Source organism: Paralichthys olivaceus, chromosome 2 (genome assembly GCF_024713975.1).
Source record: "Paralichthys olivaceus isolate ysfri-2021 chromosome 2, ASM2471397v2, whole genome shotgun sequence".
In the NCBI taxonomy this organism is placed as follows: domain Eukaryota; kingdom Metazoa; phylum Chordata; class Actinopteri; order Pleuronectiformes; family Paralichthyidae; genus Paralichthys; species Paralichthys olivaceus.
In genome coordinates this window covers 9,693,993-9,717,190 of record NC_091094.1, presented here as the reverse complement: position 1 = coordinate 9,717,190, position 23,198 = coordinate 9,693,993, and the positions used below count along the sequence as shown (strand labels likewise).

At 41.4% G+C, this 23,198-nt stretch overlaps 2 protein-coding genes across 3 annotated transcripts; one reads left to right on the top strand and one right to left on the bottom strand.

Annotated features, from left to right (window-relative positions):
• Positions 1 to 4,086: 4,086 nt before the first annotated feature.
• Positions 4,087 to 8,602, top strand: ddit3 (DNA-damage-inducible transcript 3). Of its 2 annotated transcripts, none has more exons than XM_020096957.2 (4): positions 4,087 to 4,441; positions 5,858 to 5,914; positions 6,416 to 6,624; positions 6,830 to 8,602. In XM_020096957.2, exons 3-4 carry the CDS (start codon positions 6,469 to 6,471, stop codon positions 7,610 to 7,612), a joined length of 939 nt encoding a protein of 312 aa, XP_019952516.1. In that variant the 5' UTR covers positions 4,087 to 4,441; positions 5,858 to 5,914; positions 6,416 to 6,468; the 3' UTR covers positions 7,613 to 8,602. The 2 variants fall into 2 exon arrangements, with proteins under 2 accessions (XP_019952516.1, XP_019952515.1); XM_020096956.2 differs by having other exon boundaries at positions 4,254 to 4,441; positions 5,853 to 5,914.
• A 103-nt stretch (positions 8,603 to 8,705) lies between these two features.
• Positions 8,706 to 23,155, bottom strand: mars1 (methionyl-tRNA synthetase 1). Its single transcript, XM_020096902.2, has 21 exons — positions 22,607 to 23,155; positions 20,952 to 21,042; positions 20,600 to 20,678; positions 20,144 to 20,275; positions 19,366 to 19,441; positions 18,950 to 19,098; positions 18,174 to 18,283; positions 17,944 to 18,060; positions 17,374 to 17,577; positions 15,762 to 15,963; positions 15,256 to 15,330; positions 14,991 to 15,161; positions 14,444 to 14,539; positions 13,579 to 13,696; positions 13,239 to 13,452; positions 12,005 to 12,136; positions 11,703 to 11,807; positions 11,208 to 11,403; positions 10,531 to 10,602; positions 9,813 to 9,950; positions 8,706 to 9,302 (listed from the first exon to the last, which is right to left on the bottom strand). Exons 1-21 carry the CDS (start codon positions 22,707 to 22,709, stop codon positions 9,153 to 9,155), a joined length of 2,730 nt encoding a protein of 909 aa, XP_019952461.2. The 5' UTR covers positions 22,710 to 23,155; the 3' UTR covers positions 8,706 to 9,152.
• Positions 23,156 to 23,198: the final 43 nt, after the last annotated feature.

Here is a 23,198-nt window from a genome sequence, read left to right as displayed (position 1 = left end):
ACCTAAACGCAGAGAATAAACACCTGACATCAGAAATCAGCAACAAGCTACAGACAGGAGAAAGAAAAGCTGCACAGTGGCCCCGGTATCAGTTTGTCAGATCATCCTGAACGAGTGTGGACAGGTGAGGAGCCTGTGGTGAAGCAGAGAGAGAGAAAGAGAGAGAGAGAGAGGGGGACAGAAGAAGTGGGTGGAGGTGAGCGGAGTAAAACTGGGTGGATACCGTTGTGGGGCAGAATGAGGCTGGCAGCGAATGACAGGATGGGAAGAGGGAGATGGTATAGGGTGAAGATAGGTGACGCTCTGCATGGGTTTAACAAACGTAACGAGATTTGTCTGCAAAGTCGTCCCAGAGCTCGGGAACGCAGAAATCTCAACAAGTGGATGTGACGTTCAGCTGCCAAACCAGGATTGGATGAGTTGAGGATATATTTGATAACTGAACAAAATTAGAAATACATTCACTTGCCTTGTGTTAATTGTTGGAAATTTGAACGATGAAGGAGAAATGAGTTGATTAATGTGCGTCAGCAGACAACAGAGAACAGCAATATCGGCCTCAGCTAAGATGGACAAAGACAAAAGAGATGAATGTAGTAACAGCATGGACATGAAAATAAATAAAGTATTGTTGTTCAAAATAAGTGGAAAAAATCCCTATTTATATGTTTTAAAATGTCCCAGCATTACCGCCACTTTGAATTTTAAAGTTACATTCCACCTAAAACCCAATTAAAGAGTGTTTAGGAATCATTTCCTCCAGATGTCACTAACATAACATAAAGAATATGTCATATCAGTGTAATTTTCATGTAATGTCTGATAAGGTGAGGACGTCTTTGTTAGAGACGGAGGGAAAAGAGCTGGAACACACAGTGAGGAAGGAGAGAGAGAGAGAGAAACAGGATTTACTGTATCACCATGTTAACAGCTGTATCAGTTGGTCCCTTTTCAGAAAGGGGAAGATTTCCGACAGCTGGGGTCTGTATGTGTGTGTGTGTGTGTGTGTGTGTGTGTCTGAATGTGTGTGTGTGTGTGTGTGTGTGTGTGGAACTGGGTGTGGAGCCTTGACCAAGGGCACAGGACAGAGAGGCAGGAGTGTGTGGAGTGCTGGCTGGAAATTTCCCAGACTCTTTATGTCTGTGAAACAGAAGAAAACAAAAGAGGAGTATGATATTAGGGTGTAACTGAAAAAAACAACTTGCACTGTTGAGTTTTTCTTGCTTTTCTTATTTCCCACTTTGCTGGTTATTACTTAAATCTCACACAACAGCATTTGTGTAAAATCAGCACGACAAAGGAAAATAAATTCCTCTGCGCACATTTTTAGAATTAAATAAAATGTTCTCAACCATTATCATTGTAAAATGTTGTTGTTTTAACTATTTGGCACTATATGTCTCTATCTATAGTCCCATACGCTTAGTGCTGTTTCCTGCTTTGTGTTGCTGGTGTGGTATAAATATATGATGTAACACATGACACAATTGTGTAGTTATAAAAGGGCATTTAGTGGATTAGGCTCAGAGCAACAAAACAAACAACACAACAACTTACATCTTTAAATACAACGATTCATTCACAGGAAGGCAGTTTGTTTACACTGTGACCTCAGCTCAGTGGACAAGTCAAAAATCAATGAGACAAAAGGTGACAGAATAAACTTTACATATGTGTGTGTGTGTGTGTGTGGGGGGGGGGGGGGGGGGGGGGGGGGGGGTTTATTAAGGTAACACCAGTGAGACGACGTGGCCCATCATCATGACATTATTGTGAAAAGCCAGAACAAGAGGCAGCCTGGGTGTGTGGTTGTAAACAGTAGTTTTTAATGAATACAACACAGACTGTGGCACTGACAAAATAAACAGACGGCAGGGGTGGAGAGGGAGGGAGGGGTGTGTGTGTGTGTGTGTGTGTGTGTGTGTGTGTGAGGGAGAGAGAGAGAGAGAGAGAAAGTGCGCTGAACTACTCAGCAACAGCCACTCAAGTGGTGACGTGTTGGCGGTGCTTCCTGCAGCGCTTTAACCCGGGTCCTAGAGACAGTACTTGAGCTTTCTATTCGCTGCTTGGCGCTGTTGCTATGGGGCTGCATGCGCATGTTGAGCCGTGCGCGTTGCATGGAAAACAGTCAGTGTGCGCGTGTTTGGGATCAGGACACAAAAAGTGTCTGGAGTCACAGAAACATCAATGAAACGTGCCTTTGTTTTGTTTTGTTGTTGTTGTTGTGACGGTCGCTACCAACAACCAAAACAACAACAACAACAAGGAGGCGGCTGTTTACCTTCTTCATGATCCAGAACCATAACAACAACAACAACAACAATAATAACTCTCATTAATAATAACCATCACAGGAGGACATGTTTCCTTCCATGGATGAGTGTGACCCTGCTGAACCCGAAAGCTTTTAATCTCATGTTACATCACTTTTCATTGTTCATCAACGACTTTCATTGTGTGTGTATGATCTGTAATGTGAGTTTACTTTGACTTGAATCTGTTATTTTGTGTCATTAAACCGTAATAACAGTGAAAATGTGCTGAAATAGTGAATTTATGGCAATATAACCTTTCACAGGCTGTCTGTATGTGTGAATGGGATATTATGCAAGTGCAGCCTCTGAATTACATTTCAATAAGGAACTGTGTGTAATATGTGTCAGTAAACATTGGTAAGTTTATAGTGATAATGACTTTCAGTCAATCAGGCAGACTTTGTTTATACAGCACTTTTCATATAAACAAAGTGCAACACAAAGAGCCCCCCCCTCCACACACACCCACCCACACACACACACACACACAGACAAGGACCGACTAAAAGGCACTATGGAAAAATATTTATTTATCGATTTATAGTGTCACAAAGCCTTCATGTAAATAAAAGCCTTCTAAATATTTTAACAGTGTAGTTTATTATGAGCTGTGTGTATCAGCAGATGTGAGACTGTGGGAATAAAAAGTTGAATCACATAAAATATTGCTATTTTAGAACTGACATTTCAATTAGATATATATATATATGTATATATATATACATATAGTGTATCTCTATTAATCAGCTGGCATCTATTATCAAATACCGTGGAGATGATTGTTCTGCTGTGATGTGTCCGTGTTGTTTTTCTGAGACTCCACCTTGTATCATGAGGTGATGCTGCAGAGAGAAGAGACAAATAAATCACAGCTGATGAAATGAAAACAATAAGAATGGGACCTGTGAGTTTTTATGGCCGACCAATGAAGAAATGTGCTGAATTTCATCATTAACACTTTCACCGGACACGAGGAAGAAAGGGATGAGAGTAAAGGTGGGGGGGGGGGGGGGGGGGGGTGTTGGATCCCGCCCATCCGAGACACACACGCACGCACACGCACACGCCCTCCGTCGGCCCGCGCGCCTCTTCACGCGTCTCGCGGAGCTGCCACAGGAGCGCGCGCTCTGAAATGACTGAGAGAATGCGACACCGCTGTGATGCGCGTGCCGTAAGTGTGTGGCATGTTTTACAAATAACACCGGAAATAAATAAAAGAAGCTCTGACCTGCAGGAACACAACATGGCGGCGGATCACTGACACTTATTCTTCTTCTTATTATTACATGTGTTATTATTATATTTATCTTCATTATTGTTGTTATAGATGGCCCCCCCTTGTGGTCGTTTGGGAAACAGGAGGTGTGTGAAGTCAGGTGCTGCCTGTGATTCAGACCCATGTGAAAACAACACATTTAATAAAAAAACACCACGATCACAGACAGATGAACATGTGTTCATTTATTTATTTATATAAATATATTTTAAACGTAACTAAGCAATTCGCGAGAGAATCGCTTCAGCCTTTTGTGCTCCGGAAACAAACAATTCTTCGACATGAGCGATGCGTCCGTGCATATATGTATATTTTTAGATTTTGGTTGGAGCCAACGCTGTTTAATAAAACATGCTCTGATTCCGCTGGAGTTATCCCCAGCTAGAAATCGGTTGCCAAGCGTTGCATCATTCCTTTCATGTGACTCCCATACGCCCCAAATTCGTCCTGGCCGCCTCATGACTGCATCACAGCTGCTGCTCGAACAAACTATACGAGGAGACGAGCTCTACCGAGCGGACGCCGCTCCGCCAACTCCCGCCTCCTTCCCCCTCGTTTCCGCCCAGCCTATTGGATGTCGCCAAGGAGAACATCTCGGCTCCGCGCCTCCGATTGGACGCTCGGCGCGTCGCTCGTTTCGTCTTAAGCAGTTCGGTTGTGGCGACTCCGCCTCCCAGCGCATAGTTCGGTTGCCGCTTCCCTCCTTATAAACACCGCCGGGAGTTTCCGAAGAATCACATTCAGCCGTAAAGACTGAACAATGGTTAACATGAGCTATCGACATTTTTTACTAAACTACCCACATTCGAGTTCGAGACAGTCGAGAAGGCGAGCGAATAAACGAAAAAGGGTGAGTGGCTCTTGTTTGTGGAGTTTGTGTGTCGGGTGTGTTTTTTTCGGGCGTTTCTCGGATTTGAGGAGCTGAGATCGTGAAGTGACCAAACAAACACGAGGAGCTGGAGAAAAGGACGAGCGAGTTTTTATTCACTCAAACATCTCAAGAGACATTTTGATTTCAACTGTGGTGTCGGTCAAGTTTCGCCGCGAGTTGTTTGTACGTGTTGTCTCGTGAAGTTGTTTCTGCTCGTACGGACTCAAGCTTCTAAGTTATTTTTTTTTAAACTCCAAGTGAATAATTTAGTTTGTAAAGCTTCGCCCTCCTTAACTCTGCAGGTGTCATTAAATTCAGAAGTCATTAAAGAGGAGAGTGTTCTCGGTGTGAATGACACTGACAGTTGTTGTTTCCTCCTTTAACACCGGCTCGTTCAGAACAAACACTAAATTAATAGATTTTTAAAATACTATGATTTAATGTTCTTCTCTATTAAATCCATTATATATATATATATATTTTTTATTTTTTTTTACTGTGTCGTTTCCTTTTGTTTCGCCCAGTCTTCCTCCAGCTGGAATCACATTTCCATGACGTAACTGTCTTGGCTTTGACTGGACATGTTGCCTCGCTCAAAGAATCAAATAAATCTTCTAAATATCACAGAATTACCCGAGAAAATTAATAATCTGTACATTTCAATTAGCACAATTTAATTTAATTGTCTGTCTGGTCGCTTTGTTTGTGGAATTTTAACATTTAACCCCAAAATTAAAGAGAATTAGATATTTTACTTCTTAATAACACAGTAACCCAAAGATACATCCGTGTACAAATGTAGTTTAACTTTCTCCCAGCATCACACACGTGAATCAGAAATCCTTACTTTGATTTACAATCTTTGTTTGAACAAATCTTTGTCCAGAATCATTTCTATGATATAATAACATATAATTGTTCTTCATGAATGTCATGTGCGTGTTGGATGGAATCAATCCATGAGTAGAATGAGCAGATCGGACTGTCAGACCTGAATTCATTCACCACTGTCAGGATTTATTCATCCTTTATTTTTTTAACCACTTGTTTATCGATCCCAACGTGTGTTGAGGACCGAGGAAACCAGGGGGCGCAGTGGAGATGGTTTCTGTCTTTGTTTACTAGAATGAAGTGACAGGATCTCCTTAAGGGATCGATTTACCAATCATTGACATTTTACTGGTGTTTGATTATTATTTTATTTTCTGTTTCTCAAAGCAGCTTTTTGTGTACTTCGATTTGCCTTTCGTTTAAAAATCGAGCCTGCTCTGTATTTGTGCAAATCATCATTTTTAATGTGAAATCTCAGCAAACTTCAGGTTTCAGACAACACATGTATTTATTTATTTATTTACAGGCTAATTTATCAAAACCTTTTTTTTCCTTTCAGAATAGTTGGGACAAGCTATCTCCAACATATTGGCATACTTGATTAACAGAGACTTTCCAAAGGTAAATCTGTCTTCTCTTGTTTGACATTGTGAATGCTGCATGTTTAAGTGATTCTTGACATTTAATTGGTCCATTCATTTCAACATTAATTGTCCTGGAAGTTGAGTTATCGACATTTTTCAGTTTGAATTTTTGAATTCCTCCTCTAACAGTTTTATTGCAGTACAGTCATTTACTCACTCAGTGTCACTGTTATTCCATCAGAGTGGATTAAACTAGGTTCTGTACTTTGGCCTGGTTGGTTTTGTCGTGGAGTAAATAATTATAAAGATAACTGCTTCTTGCAACATTCTGAGTAACGATACGCACACATCCTTCATCCCTGGTACCTACAAACTATAACTCAACCCTTCGCCGCACAGTGACGATTTAAATTGAATGGAGGCGGAGTTACGAGGTGTCAGTCGTCTAACAGGAGTTTGCTCTGCCCTCTTCCCTTCATCTTTGTTTTTTTCAAACCATCCTGTGTGTGACGCCCGGCCCCTCGCCCCACCCCTTCAGGTCCAGTGTGAACCGTGTGGCCGAGTATCTGTGCGTTGCGACTGATTGGTGAGATGACTGCCGAATGGCTTCACCTGCCCCCGCCGTACCCCCCTGGCGTGGGGCCGTTGTGTGGTGCAGAGTTGGAGGCGTGGTATGAGGACCTGCAGGATATTCTGGGCTCCGACACGGGAGGGGCAAAACTGGCACGTGCCCCCACATGCACCGAGGTCAGTAGCTTGAAGAGGAAAATGGCTTTCACACCCTCAATGAGTGTGAGTGTCTAGGTCCATTGTATTTTCATTAGGATTTTAGTTTTAACGTTTTGCCAAAATTTTCACATACGAGGTGATGTGAAATTTACTTGTACTTCAATATTTAAGTAAATATGTTATAAGTTTTGACGGGTGTTGACTTTTCCGTTTGGGCTTTCAGAAAGAGCCGGAGTTTCTGGATGTTCTGGAGAGTTGTTCTCTGACATGGCTGACGGACGGAAGCCAGACGTGGGGCGAAGGTGTCCAGAGAGCAACAGAGGAGATCCACAACACCCAGCCTCTGCATCACACCTCATCCTCCTCCTCCTCTTCCTCCTCCTGCATGAGTCCAGCTGTTGCAGAGGAGCGGCGGGGCGAGGCTGAGAGCGGGAGAAGTGGCGATAGCTCGGCAGGAGGAGGCGGCAGTGACCTGCTGCCTCCAGAGTTCTTTGAGTTGCTGAGTGAAGGAGGAGTGGGAATGGTGGATACGAGCGGAGTGGTGATCAGCAGTGGCTATTATTACCACCACCATCAACACCACCAGGCTAATAATGTCCATCCTGCATCTCCCTCAGCCAGTGAGGAGGAACTGCCCTGTGTCCCTGATTCCCCTTCCTGCTCCTCCTCAGCATCACAGTCGCCATCTCAAAATTGCTCTTCTCCCTCCTCACCTGTGTCTTCTCCTTCCGTCTACCCGTCCTCCCGCTTGGGAAAACGCAAGAGGACAACCAGCGAGAGGGCCAACGGTGCCTTGTCCTCTTTCGCCTCCTCCACACAGCGCACACCCTCATCTTACTCGTCGGCCAAAAAGAGTCGCAAAGAAAGAGAGCAAGAGAACGAAAGGAAGGTGCAGGAGCTCACGGAGCAGAATGAGCGCTTGAAAGCGGAGATTGACAGGCTGGGCGAGGAGGTACAGAAGACACGTAGAGCCTTGATAGAGAGACTAGTCAACACCAGGAAATGAGGATGAAAAAGACAGGATGGAAGACAGGAATGAAAGATGACAGGGCCTGCAGATTTGGAATCACAGTGGTGGGAAAGGTGTAACACGGTGGTCATGAAATGCCTCTTTTAGACAGGAATAGGATGGAAACCAAAGATTTAATTTATAAGAGAAGGTTTTTTTGAAAAATGGAGAGCTAAAGGTGTCAAGAAGAGGGAAAGTGATGAAAGTCAAGACAAGAGAAGGCACAGAGAGAAATAGCTGCAGCAGCATTGCGGCAAATAAAGACACAGCACGTTTAACGGAAGAGGAAGAACAGACAGCTCTGAGTGCAAATCATACAGTGGTTCTGATGAATGTTTGTCATGTTGAAGAATTTCATCACACAGGATGGTAGAAATAACGGTTATGAGCTTTTGATTATTTGTACGTTGGACAGAAAGGAACTTTAATTCAGAGCGCATTTCATTTTCATCTGTTCCCACCATTTTGCAATAAATTGTAACTCCTACTTTAAGGGCTGCAATCTGGCTAGTAGAGATTATTTGCCCCAATTTGTGGAGAGTTTTAAGGAGCTCAGGAAAAGTTTGAAAGTGCCCAGAGCAGTGTGAGAGAAATATTTTTTTGGGAAGAGAATTTACACCCTTTCTTACTTTTATAACCCATGGCTTGTTTGTATGTGTAACTGTGTATTTAGATAAAGCGAGTAGGACCCAGCTTCACTTTCTAAGCTGCCCTTTTTTATCAATATGGGAATTTTGTGGTAGAATTATTAAATTGTTCTATCTTGAGTTACTATTTTTATACAATGCTGTAATATATACAATTGTACTGTAATGGCTTGTACTGTAATATGCCAACATATCCACGGTTATTTTCTCGTTGTACTCACATTAATCGGTAGTCGTATAATAATATGCATGGCTTTAATCACTGATGGCATTAAATACCGTACCTTTATTTTATCCATCATTGTAATCCCAATTTTGCAATAAAAAAAGAGATGTGAAATTTATTGTGTCATGTAAAATTATTTGTCTTATGATTAAATTGTGTCTTTGGGGGAAAATATTGTAAACTAGATGTAATTGAGAAATAAGACAAATACAGACAATTTACAGATTAATTTAATTTATTTTCTGGATCTAAAAAGGGGATTTGTGGTAAATAACAAAAAGAAATTCCAGAGGATATAAAAAAACATCTTTAAATGCGCAACACACCTTCCAATGCTAATATCGTATGCTGACTTTATCACAGGGAGAGTATAAAATCAGTTTCTTTTGGTGAAGGGATTTGGAAAAATCCCTCCATTCTGTAGCTGTATTCATTTGACTCTCTCTTTATGTGTTTTCATTTCCCCGTCGGCCTATCCAGCATTTCATTAGTCCTCAATGCCAATACCACATTGTCTTAGATCCTGTCACGGCTTTGCCGTAAGCTAATACCCTCATCCTTCTCTTGGTGTACATCTTGTTCCCGTTCTCCACTATCATACCTCAAACCATTCTTCCCTTCCACTGATGAACCTCCATCATTATGTTTTCCCTTTGTGTCTGTCTCACTTCTTCTTGCTCTTCTGAGGTGCAGGCTCAGGGTTCTTCCCCTCAGCCACAGCCAGCTGCTTCTTAAGGTCCAACAGTTTGGCCACTTCTGCTGTGATCACAGCCTTCTCCGCCTTCTGGGTTTTGAGCGCTCGCACCTTTTCTCCCTGTGACGGACAAAATGACAGCAAAACATGATTTGATTTAAATACCGCAGCTTTAACGGACTCACAGATTGGTAGCGTTCTTGTCAGTCAAGAATGAACAAATGAAGCGCCTTGTCTGTTCGTAATTACACACTTCTGTCAAATATTGAGTGTTTTAACATCGGATGCGCTGCAGAAAGTACGTCAAATTTAGAGATTACAAATTTGTAAATAAAACAATTTTGATTAATTAATCTACAAATTCCGATGCATAATGGGAAAATGTAGCCGTTTATTAATGTGGCGGATAGTTCGTTGTGTGCGGGATTTGAATATTTGAAGGACGTTTTCATTTATCACGGACGATGGGGTTGGCCTTGTTATCCGCTAATAAGAATAACAATTATAAAACAATTCAAGGAAATTAAAAGAGTTTAAATGAAATTTGAAACTTTTGCTAATAACAGACTTTTCTGACTCTTAAATGACTTCAGTCAAAATCGAAGTATTGGAACCAGCCAGCGATCTCACCTGCTCAGTCACAGCCTGAGTGAGCAGCTTGGCTTTTTCTGGGTCCGCTCCGTTCACCGTCGTCGCTGCCACCTCAGCAGCTGCAGGAGGAGCTGGCACAGCAGCAGGCTGCGAGCTGGCAGCGCTCTGAGCTGTCATCTGAGAGAGGAGGCAGCAGACACGAGAAGATGTTTGAATCCGAGGCGATTTGATGGTTATTATTTCTACAGATGACTTACCTTATTTCAGACAATAACACTCATCACTCAACACGTCGACAGGATTTTATGAGTCATGATGTGTGAATGGACAATAAATCACACAGGACACACGTGTAAAAATTAAATCTGAGGACATTAGATGAGCTGCTGGTGTTAGTGGCAGCGTGCAGTTTGACACAACAGCACCAGTGTGCACACAAACAAATACCGCTCAATACCTTTTTTTGATGCTGGAGGCAGCAATTGAGCGAGGGTTTAGAGAGGGATTATTCTTAATCTATATGACGGATGCTCGTTACACAATTTACACATTTGTGTGTTTTCTCTGTATTGTGCTTCAAAACGTACACGCAAATCAAGTACAAATTCTTATTCCTCATGAGTCAGACAGAGGCTCGTGCACAGCTGTGGATTATCAATTCTTTCTTATTTCATTATTCATAAATAGTCAACCTATATTACCACAAGACCTGACTGAACTCATACACAGACCATTAGGCATCATCAACATCAAATACCTGCTGTCCACCAAATCTCTTCTTCAAAGCCTCGATCTGGTCCCCCTCCAGTTTCTGGAACAACGGACTGACCTGGGAATAAAAGTAAAAACGTATTTGCACAAATATAAAAACTTTTTTTTTTATTGTTAATCCAGCCCAAGGGTCAGGGTAACTGGAAGATTCAACCGAGAGGCTCTGTGCTCATCTTTGAACAAATATTATTATATAAGTAAGTAGATGTTTTCGATCACGATCGCCACTTTCTAACGCAGGATTACACTGATGAGCGAGGGTGTGGTTCAGGGAGGTTGTGTGCATTGTGTAGTCTCGGTGAGACATTAGAGTAGTGTGGTTTGCTGATCCGTGCTTGGAGATCTCGGTCACGAATCATGATCACCCTGGAGACTGAATGCAGCGTCGGCAGGCACCTGCATACGCCGGCCACCACAATTAGGCCTGAAGGGACAAGTGGCCTGAGAGAAACTTGGTGTTCGAAGGCTGAGGCCTAGAAACAAAGTCTAGGCTATTTATTCTTGAGCGTGTGTGTGTGTTTACACGACTACAATGTCCTCCAGAGGACTGAAATATTGACAGGTTGTTGCATCCTCATTGTATCACCCAGCGTCAACACACTAGATGTTGGGACATGTATGGGCTGTGTGTGTGTGTGTGTACTGTTTCCGGGTCATACTCACAGTGCCGATGCGGTGGCCTGCTCTCAGGGAACATACAAAGTTGCCAGTGCCTTGAAACATGGTGTGGAGGCCAGACTGAGGGGCGTTGAGCTGATCCCTGATGGTTTGGCTCACTGTTGGCATGTAAGGTAACAGCATCACTGACAGCAAGCAGGCGATATTCACTGAGATGCCAGTTACTGTCCCCGCACGCTGCCTGCAGAGGATAAACAGAGAAACATCAGTCAGTCAGTTGAACCGTCATACGTCAAATTCTTTAAGATTTTCATTACTGCTCTTCTCATCTGTTGCACAGACAAATAAATACGTCATGAATTCAGTCATTTACTTTTACATGAACGTGAATAAAGTAAAGTGAGTACATTTTCAAAAGGTATGTGATCGATAAATACATTTCCTCACATATTTAAACTGAAATCCATGGACTATTTTTAATGGAAATACAAAAACAAGAGAAATACAAAAACAAGAGTTTGCATCTCAAGGCCATCTCACCTTTCTGTGTCTTCTCCCTTGATATTCTTCCAGGGCTGGTTGACCTGAATGTACTGGTTGCCATGGCGAGAGATGTTCAGGATGTGTTTGAGAGCATCACGGATTCTGGGGGAACATTTGATCAAAGCATGACAATGTGCACCATTTATATATATGGTAGATTTATATCCCAGAATATATATATATATATATATATATATATATAAGCAAGCAGAATTTTACTTCTTGAAAGTATATCAAACTAAATCAATACATTTTTATTGTCATTGCTTCTGACAGGTGTATGACTCAACCGCTCTTACTTGACTTTGTCCATGAGCTGGATGTACTGCTGCAGCTCCCAGCTCACCAGGGCCAGCAGCTTCTTATCTTCCTGCTGCAGCTCCATCGCAGGCACACAGCCCTCAAAGAACTTAGTGACAAACATGCCGGCTCTAGAGGAGAGAGGGAGATTGATTGAGACAGATTAAAAAAGGGGATTTCTGGGGAAAATGTTTGAGCTGTGAGAAAAAGACAGCAAGAGAAACAGAGTAGGAGTGAGATGAGAGAAGGCCATGCTGCTCGACTTCCTAATTGATTAGAAATTCTAGATTTTGATGCCAAATGTAATTCAGTGTTCACTGCACAGATCCTTCATTGCCCCTCCGTTGTAGCTGCGTCTGGAGCCATCTTTGAAATACGTTGAGTGTGTGTACATCAGAACGACATTTGTAGCGTGAAAGTTTTTGTCATGTCTGATGCAACTGTTTTCTCTATGGAAGGTTTGTCAGACCAAAGTGCTTTGATGTGCCTGTTAAATTGTTAAACTGCAATTCTCATGTGAGAGTAAACCTTGTGTGACCTTTTTTCATCCTGGGGAAAATGAAGAACAAAATTCTATAAATATTCTATACAATGACTGAATTATCTTAATCAATCAAATAATGTTAAGTAAGGTTTTACCAATTTTTATCAAAGTTTGTCAAGCTCATTATTTGTGAAATTGTCAGTGAAAGGTTCAGACTGGACAACAATTAGCTGGAACAACACATCCCAGAACAAACTGTCACTGACAATGTAGTTCAGTGATTTAGTGACTGGATCCAGGCGAGGACAGAGTTTCTTTTCTGAAGCAGAATTCTTTCTACCTCCAACACCTTAGGGTGGATGCAATCTACAAGATATTTTTGAACCAATTAAGCATCAACGTTGCTGCCCGAGACCAATTCTGAAGATCAAGGTACTTTGAAAAAAAGCTGCTGAGAAACATCTTTGATGTGGGATTTAACCCTGATCTTTTAAAAATCATTTGAGGCAATGGAATTGGGGCTAAATTACGCCATCCCAAACAAATGTAGAAAACTAGGGTGAACCTCTTGTAATAGTTACGGCTCCAACTTAATTTTTTCAATTAGTACAACAATCTGAAAACTTATTCAATGGACTGGATTGGAGTTTTGCTGCATGAGTGTACAAAATGTGAGCAAAATATATATTTTTTGATTATTACTGGTGACTGAGTGGGAATTCATTTCAAAACATTTATCTGTTACCAACCTGTTGATGAAGTTGCCCAAGTTGTTGAGCAGCTCGGAGTTGTTCTTCAGAGCCATGTCGGCCCAGGAGAAAGCTGAATCCTGTCCCTCTGGACGCACAAACAGCAGATAGAATCGCCACACGTCAGATGGGATGCCCGTGTCTTTAGCCATGTCTCCAAACACGCCAGTGCCACGACTCTTTGAGAATTTAGTGTCCTCGTAATTCAGATATTCTGTGGGGAATAAGAGCATAAGTCACTGTCAGAGCTGAATTTCCAGTGTGAAAGTGATTATTCATGATGTCTGTGTTGCATAAGCGTAAAAAACACGATGAAATGAGAATGAAAAAAAGTGATTACCGGTGGCAACGAGGTGACTGACCAGAGTGTAGTTGTCTTGAGCTCCCAGTAGGGAGCAGGGGAATACTACACTGTGGAATGGCACGTTGTCTTTAGCCATGAAGTTATACAGCTCCACCTGTTGGCAGAGATACGACATTGCGCTGTGAGGATGACATCATATTAGATCATCATGAGATCATCCAGTTCAAAGAGGACTTATCAGCTCTCCCCCAACCCCCATCTCTCTCACTCACTCTGCAAGCACAGGCCATCACACACACATAACAGGAGCTCAATCCTGGGCTTTTTTAGATGGAGAGACATGAGATGAGTCAGTGAGAGTGAAGAAGATATGTTAGAGCTTGTTAGACTTTAAGTCCTTTTTAATCAAGTTGCTGTTAAATGAAGTCAAGCAAAGTGATAAGTAGCTCACTATCACATTTCCAGCTTGACATGCATTACTATATGTGTGAGGAGTGGTGTGGTGTGATATCCTAAAATATGAAATTCACATGCACATAAAAAATGTCAAATACTGTGGACAACACATCACATCACGAACAAGAAAAACCAAGAAAACCAACGGTAGTCTGCTGAGTGTTATCACAGAGGGGAGGGATCTAGAAGAACTGCACCGATACACAGTTTGTTGTTTTCAACCCAATCTACTGTGTATGGAACTGAATATTACATTTTATTCAATAACAAAGGCATTTTTACTATGTTCTGATGAAGAGTTCAAAGGACCAGATGGAGCAATATATGCAGTCAGACAGATAAGATCTTTCTGTGCCATACGGAAGACACAATCTGTCCCAAGCTTCAGCGTGGCTCATAAATCCTGACAGAATGTGTATTGTGGGTGAGGGCTGGGACGTGGTACCTGACGAGGATTCTTCCACCACTTCTCCCATTGGTCGGTGTAGTTGGCAGTAACGGACAGGTAACCAATCGGTGCATCAAACCACACGTAAAAGACCTGCAGCACAACAAGTTGTTTCGAATGAGTAATTCCGGATGACATGAATTAAACTGAACGAGCACAAAAAGATTAGGAAAATCTAAATTACTATTTGAGATAAGGTGTCGGACGTGTAAACTACAAGAAACGATCACTGTCCAAACAACTCTAGACATGCTAGACCCAGAGAAACTCTCAGTGAAGAACAAGTGTACTATAAGAGAGCACAGCAGTATCATCAGTCACATTAAACAGTGCAGTCACAGTTAGGAACCATGACCTTATTTATTATGTGTGTACATTCATTATCCTCTCAGCAGGTAACACAGCTTTATTGTGTTTCATTAAAGTGGGGTGAACATCTTTTCCACTGCATGCAGAAATACAAAACAAAAACAAACAAATGCAATCCTACAGCAACATCTGTAATGTGAAACATGATGTTTTACTCTTTATGCGTGTGTCAGACCTTATCTTTAAAGTCAGGGTGAGGTACTGGGATTCCCCACTTCAGGTCTCTGGTGATGCAGCGAGGTTTGAGTCCATCTCTCAGCCAGGAGCGAGTGATCTGTTTGGCGTTTGGCGTCCAGTCTCCTGCGCTCATCGACTTGTCCAGCCACTGCTCCAACTGAGCCTCCAGCTGCACGAAAGGAGGAAAAGTAAAGGTCACCTACAAAGATCTCTAGCTGAAAATGGAAAAGTAACAACATTACAATGCAGAGTGAAAAACAAACCTTTGGCAGGTCGAGGAAAAGATGTTTTGAGGAGCGGACGACTGGAGTCTGCCTGCAGACTTTACATTGGGGTTCCTGGAGGGGACAACATGATTAGACTGATTAGGCTGATTGTGACCAGATGGATTTACAATTAAGAGGAGAATCTAATTTCTTTCATGGGAGTACTATAACTATTTCAGGAGTTACAGTGCAGCTATAATGCTCAATAAACAAGCTGTTGTACTGGAAGAGAAAAACTGTAGAACACAATGGTTTTTATGTTCTTCGAAGTGTAGCATTTATACAGGGTGCAGGTAGCATCATAGACCCCATTCTCTAAATAATAGGATATGAAATTTCCCTTAACTATATAGATTTACAAGGGGAAAATGAAATTATATTCCAGTGTCTACCTCATCATTCTCTTTATAGTCATCAGTGACAATAATAACAAGAGACTACTAATGGCAATTCTCATTCTGCTTTTTCCATTCACTTTGTACCATCTATTCCTTCAAACTCACCCCGAGCTCCACTGCATTTATGAGCTTCCCGCACTTGTCACACTGATCACCGCGAGCTTCTGGATAGTTGCAGTGAGGACAAATGCCTTCTACGAAGCGGTCAGCCAGAAAGCGCTGACAGTTCTCACAACGCAGTTGCTCCACCGTGTCTTCAGCAAGGAATCCGTGCTTGTGGAGTCGCAAGAATATATTCTGAGCAATCCTTAAAAAAAACACAGAGAAACAAGATGGTTGAAAAATGCTTCTGGGGCTGTGCTCATGATGCAACTTTTCTCTTTTGCTCTGTGTTTAAGGGGCGAAAAACACAGTGACACTTGTCTTATGTGGAAAATAATAAGTCATTGAAACCTGACCACAGTTTCGCCTCCCAACTCAAACTCACTGCTACTGCTCTCTTGTTGACAAGAAAATGATGTAAACTTTCTGGGTCTATATGGTAATATAGAACACAGAGCAGAATACTACAAAAAGAAGATGAATGGAGGAGTTTGTTGTTGATTAAAGAAGAAAAATATGAAGTAAAATGTTACAAAAAAGCAAAAGCTCAAGGTAATCTTCACTGGGGAGCTGGAAAATCTAAAAGGTAAGACCTTACATCCAAAGTACTTGAATGGAGTCAAGTCTTTAATCTGTGGGCTGTTGTTTTCAAAGAACATGGTGCTTGTGTCTTTTATGTTTTACTCACAGAAAAAAATGGACAAGCTCAAGGATTTAAATCTGATTTTCACTGAAGAAAAGTGACTGTATTTGGTTTCCCATTCTCCCATGAAAAGGTAAACCCAGTACGACCCCCAAAAAGTTTTGATGTTGTTAATCTGTGCATTTGTCTGTTAAATACTTTTACTGATGAAACTGTGTTGCTGCTATCCTGGGCTGGGGCTCCCTTGTTAAAGAGACTTTTAATCTCAGTGGGACAAACCTGGTTAAATAAAGGCTAATAAATAAAATTTGAAAAAAAAAAAAAAAATTCTACCAACCTGTCACGTTGCAGTTTACAGTTATGGCTGTTTGGACTCAACACCTTCTTAATAGAAGGTATTAAACCTATGAAGCGTATTTTGTTATAAGAAGCATATAAATGATAAGAGAAGTGTATCATAAGGTCACAGTGACCTTGACCTTGAAGAAACGCCTGGTGTTCTTTGAGATATCATATAAGAGCGAGACAGACGACCCAAACATGTTATGCATCCTGCTCTGGTGCAGACACATAAAAAAACAAATGTTATTTAATAGGATTTCTTTTCTTTTTTGGTAAACCTCTGAATAGTAAGCAATAACCTATATTCCACAATCATCCTTGATAATCTCAGAGATTAGGGAAGCAGAATTTATGGTTGCAAAGGCTAGACGTCCGCACCAGTATCTACAGCTAAGATTATAGTAATCCTATGTTATGTAATTTTGTATAGTAACTGTATGGAAACACCAAACATGTGAGGACCAGGATAATGAAATTATTCCAGAGACCTTTGTGTTTAGTTTTTATCTTGAGCTTTGTTAGATTCTTAAAAAATCACCTTTATTTAAATCACAAATCAGAAGATTACATTTTTCCCCACTTTTGACCCTGAACAGGCCGACACAGCCTCGTTCCCCCGCCCTCACTTACTCTGTCTGCTTCTCAGTGGTGGTTCTGCCGAAAAAGTCAAAGTCAATCTGGAACCACTTGTAAATGCTGGCGTGAACAGCATGGTACTTGTCGCAGATCTGCTGCGGTGTCAGGCCCTCCTCTCTGGCCTTGTTCTCCGTCGCTGTGCCGTACTCGTCCGTGCCACACACAAACAGCAAGTTCCAGCCTCGCAGACGAGCGTACCTTGAGGAAGACAGTGGGACAAAAGATAGGACACAGAAATGAATGCGAAAAGGGACAGGTGTGGAAAAGAATAATAAGGAAATGGAAAAACAAATGAAAAAGCATAAGAATGAAAAAAGAAGTGGTATAACTTGAGTAGGTGAGATGAAAAATGATGGACAGCTTTCCTTGTACAATTCAAAAGGCTGTGAAATTACATGACATTTCATTTAGCTTTTATCCAAAGAAATCCTTTACAACAATGCATACACCTGTATGTTTTTTATGTTTATATTTATATTTAAGTTTGGTGCGTGGGTCTAACTCTTCTTCATGATTATCAGTATTTTTCTAGGACCTATGTAGAAAAAAGACAGAACTTCCTACCTGGAGAAGACGTCAGCGCTGAGGACACAACCAATGATGTTACCCAAGTGGGGGACATTGTTGACATAAGGCAAGGCACTGGTCACCAGGATGTTTCGTTTGCCCTCCTGTGGCAAACTGATCAGACAAAAAAAGAGTTGGATTTGAATCAGATCCTGAACCGGGATCTTAACAGGGTCTTTGTATCTGCTTAATGTTTAGTTGGGAAATTACACTTTGTCTTTACTTACATGGGGTGTTGTCTGTCCGTAACCAGTGGGCTGTCTTTCAAACCTTTGCTCCAGGTGAGCGCAGCAGCTTCCATCTCCTCTTGAGAAACCACACGTTCTCCCTCTTCACACTAAACACATATGGACATCAAACTCAAATTAACATAAGAGGTTTGTAATCTCCACAAGCAGTTATTTTACCCAAATGTTAGTATTTTTAATACTAAATTTTTGTAATTTTGTGTTTTGTTGCACATGCCCCATCAAACACCAACTCATACATGACCTCATGACCCCTCACCCAAAGGCCCTTGCAAATCTGAGATCACACTTCCTACAACCCACTGACAGGGAGCCATAACCCCTGCTGCTAAATGTGGATGAACACCTGTTCAAACCCTGCCACGCTCAAACAAGACAGAGAGTAGAGGATAAGGAAATTGGGATGTAACCTAAACATACTGCACGTTCTGAAGCCTAATATAGGTGTTAATTTAGCTTTTATAGAGAAAGGTTCAGTCTCATCCAAATTCAACATCCCTCTAGAAGAGAGAGCCTTGCTTAGTTATATAGGGTGAATTGTTATGTCATGTAAAAGTAAGGACGTGTGACAATACACATCATGAAAGATGTTTTGTTTGTGCAGCTATACCTTGAAGAAAACAAAAAATAATACAGGAACCTTTCCTGGGAAACCTGGCAGGGTTTCCTGAGGCATGAGCACAAATGAAGACTTTTTGTGCAGAGAGAAAGCTTTAAGTCTAGTCTAAGAGTTATCCTGATGATCAGGTAGATACCTCAGCAGGGCTGCTGCAATGGTTGATCTGACGGGCGGGCTGCTTCTGCATGTAGCTCTTCATACCCTGCAGCACTTTCTGAGCAGCAGACTGGCAACCGTGCATCTCAGTCATGCGGTCAAACCAGCCCTTCACAGACTTGCGATCACCTGTATGAAGTAAAAGAGGCAGAGAAATGCTAAGAGAAAGAAAGATTGAAGGATTGCAGGAAGGATCGTTAGATCACCAAGAAGGAAAAACTACAACATCTGAAGATTAAATAAATGAAAAGGGTAAGAAGAGGAAAGTAGAAAATACATTTGAGCAATAAAAATAGGAAAGAAATTGAGGTATTTCAAAAGGAAATCTATTAGATCATGGATGGACCATTTATCCATGACCAACAACAAATAATTTCGAATTGTATTACTACTTACCCAGTGCAAGTGATGAGTCAGATAAAAGAGGGTACAGCGCAGCCCACACAACAACATCAGCAACAGAAACCACTTCCTATACAAAGCACAGGGAAATTAACATTTTTTTAAGGAATTAAAACACAATGTTCCTAAACTTGCCATGTGTCCAGCCAAGTTATTCAATCAATATTCTGCATGCATTTTGTTTGTAGAGAATTCTACAAAACTTAGAGCAGGAATGTGCTTTGTGCTTGCAACTCACTAAATACAAACTGCTGCAGTTGCCTCACTGCCCGCTTCCAAGTTTTCTTTAACATAACACAAGGTTCCTCCAAGCCACGCTTATCTCCAAGAGATTTAACAAAACATATTTCTGAACACTTGAAATATATGAAGGACGCAGATGACTTGTTGCCCTAGGGGCTGCAAATACAACAGAGAACTGACACACACACACACACACTTAGTCACATCTGTTCCATAAGAGACCCCCTCCCCAGATTAATCTTTCTCACTTAAAAAACATTACTAGTTTAGCATCAGCTGCTGAGAAGAAGAGAAAAAGAAACGTTGCCAGAGGAGCCTGATGTGGTGCACTGAAGGCTCTCAGTTAAACCCAGCTGAGCTTCCAAAGAGACATTGTGAACTTTGACTTGTATATTATATAGACTGAAAATGCTTTGAATTAGAATGTTTGTGTTTATCTTCTATGTGTATTAATACATTTAAATGGCAGCTAAATGGAGACTGAGAAATAAGAAATAAAACTGCTGAACAGGAGACTTTGATACCGTACCCCTGTTAAATATGGCGTGTTTCCCTTGGTCAAGCCTTGGTCCAAGTAGTTCAGGGGCGCCTGGAGAACCTTAGACACTTCTGAAGCCTTTCCTTGTACCAGTGCCATATGAAGAGCCTGAAGCAGTGCAGGCTGCATAAATAAGACAAAACAGAGGTTAATTAGAATAGATCAAGAGATATTGGTTGAAGCTGTAAACCAAATAAATGTGACTGAGGTTAAAAACATCCTCCTTAAATTTTACACAGAACATCCAGGTAGCGTTTTTACGACTTATTTCTGCACGTTTCAATCATTTTAGTTGGATTGGATTTATGTCCCCACTGGCAGCAACACACTGAAGCATTGTTAGCAGAGTCTGTAAAAAGACCGTACAAAGCATGAACTAAAAATAGCCTCTAGCACACAAGAGGACTTTCAAGCAAAGGAAGGTCTGATTTTTTGTGTAGAGTTTACCTGGAGATCAGTGGCCTCCCATTCCAGCCACTGATTGCAAAGGTCAGTGGATTCTTGTCCTTTTACTTCATAGAGGTATCTGAGGTGACACACATAAAATACAGATATCTGCAATATAAGTGCTCCATCTTCGTGGCTGAGTTTCAGTGTACCACTAGAGTCAACTACAATTAGCTTTAAAACATTCTTACACTCCATTACTGTTGTTGGCTTAAGTTTATATCAACAAATAATCATAATTAAGTCAATGCATTGTGAGATATTTGGGATCCATACAAATATAAGATGTTGATATTTATCTCAGAGTTGGCATTCACTAAGAGGGAAGGACTGTGTGTGAGGGTCTACTGACTGGCAGATGGCATTAGAGCTGAAAAGGTGCAATCCACTGGGCAGGAGGAGGGCTGGCAAAGTTGGACGGCTAAGAAAGGGCACCACTGTCTCTGAAAAAGAAAATAGAGAGAGATCATGAGTTTGTTTAAATAATTCTGCATAAATTACATGATTAACACCGCACGCTGACATGTTTGTTAGACTGGTTATACTTGATTCTTTATCTGGCTGCTAAATCCTTTCTCTAATGTTTCTGTCTTTAGAAAGAGAAACAAGAAACATCTACATCGATTAGCAGTACACACCATCTTATTTATTACAAAACATTCAGAGCATATATTGTATTTAAATTCAACAACACATCTTCTAAGAGAAGTAATAACACAACACTCCTCAGATGCTTCAAGGATAATCCTGTGATCAAATTCTCAGCCACAATACTTATCAGTAAAGTCATTTGAATGGTCAATGACGAACACAAAGGTCAAACTAAAGGTCAAGGATTTGATCATTTAATCCAGAGTTTATCAGAACGTATGGCAGATGAGCGTAAAAGGAGATTCTGATTACATTTTTTATAGATGTCTTTACTTTGATGGTTCAACTCACTGGTTTATAGCAACTCCGGGATTAAATACATTTCTAATCCAGCAGGAATAACTTCTTTTACTTTTTGAGTTATTATTATTTACCTTGATACATGCGTAATATATCAGACTTTGTATAAAACAGTGGACAAATAATAAAAGACAGCAATTCACTCATTCAAGGGATATTTTAAAAGCGTGACTTACATGATTCAACAACAATTGCTATTGTGTAATCTTGCGAACAAACAAACCAACCAAACCGACAAGGGTGAAAACATAACCTCTTTCACAGAGTTAATAAGTAAGCAAGACATATATATATATATATATATATGTATGTATACAGCCCATATGATAAATCCATATCTACATTCTCATTGGCAAAGTTAGCCTACTAAGGACTAAGCATATTCATCCAGCCTTCATTTTTAAACCAATGTTTAATCATCTATCAAGGTTTGTTCCTTGGGTGCAAAGTGATCTGACTGTTAGAAATAACACTGTCCACATGGTACAGTATGTCAGACCAGATGTTGAACCAAAACAAGCTGGCAGGTTCAGATCACAGTCTATTTTTCCTACAGCCATTGACTTTTCATTTTAATTGAATGATATTACATTGCAATCAAACAGGAGGTGGTTCAAATGTAGTGTTTCCTGTGTTTATATAGTAAGTGGCAGAACATCTTGAACTGGATTTGACCATAGGTTCTACCTCTACGATATAATCACAGGTATTGGATGTAATGAAAACAAGACACCTGACACCATTACTAGTAACACACTGTAAATACAGAACACATGAGGCTGTGTGACACTGTTCAAACACAAAGCAGTGATCTATGAGACTTTTCCAGCTGCTTCTCAGATGCAGGTCTCGGTCCATTCATCGTGACTGACACTGACAGGCTGTTGACACCTAGCTAGCTTGCTAACGTACATTAGCAACAGTCAGTTTCAACAGAGAACCAGCTCAAACTACACATATCAACAAAGATTAGCCTTTAGCTACACGTCGGCAGCTGTTATTAGTTAGCCTGACGGAGGAACACAGAGTAACACAGAGCGAACCACGCCGTCTTACCTTCGTGGTTGACATACTGGACGTCACACTGGACTCCGGTCACTTGTAAGGCGGCTAACACCTTCAGGCAGTGCGGGTTGCCTTCACTTAGAAACAGCTTCATTGGACCGTGTAGTTCTCTGGACTTTAACAGTGGAGATATTTGTGCTTACTTTAAAAACAACACACGCAGCAGTCGATGGTAACTTTCCCACACGGGCTGATGCAAGCAACGCCGGCTCCAGTACAAATGGCGGGTTTGTAGTTTTACAGCGGGCGCCAGCGTCGTTCGCATAAACGGAAGTTGCCCAGTTGAAGGACTACAAATACCAAGAAGCATTTTCCCAGGAGCGGAAATGCACCGCGCGGTGGTGCGGCTTCATTTTATCTGCCACCGCAGCGCCGCCGGGCGGGACTCGCCGCTCGTGTGTCATCACGACACACACGGGAGGTGCTGTGTGATAAACTGAGCGCGACACAGCTTACGGCTGTTCTGATTGGTCCAGTGTAACTTCATATCGCAGCCAATCATAACGCAGCAAACCCACTCAGCGCAAAGCAATATTATCTATCCGCTTAAAGAGCCGGAGGTGGAGGCAGCAGCATGGAGCCC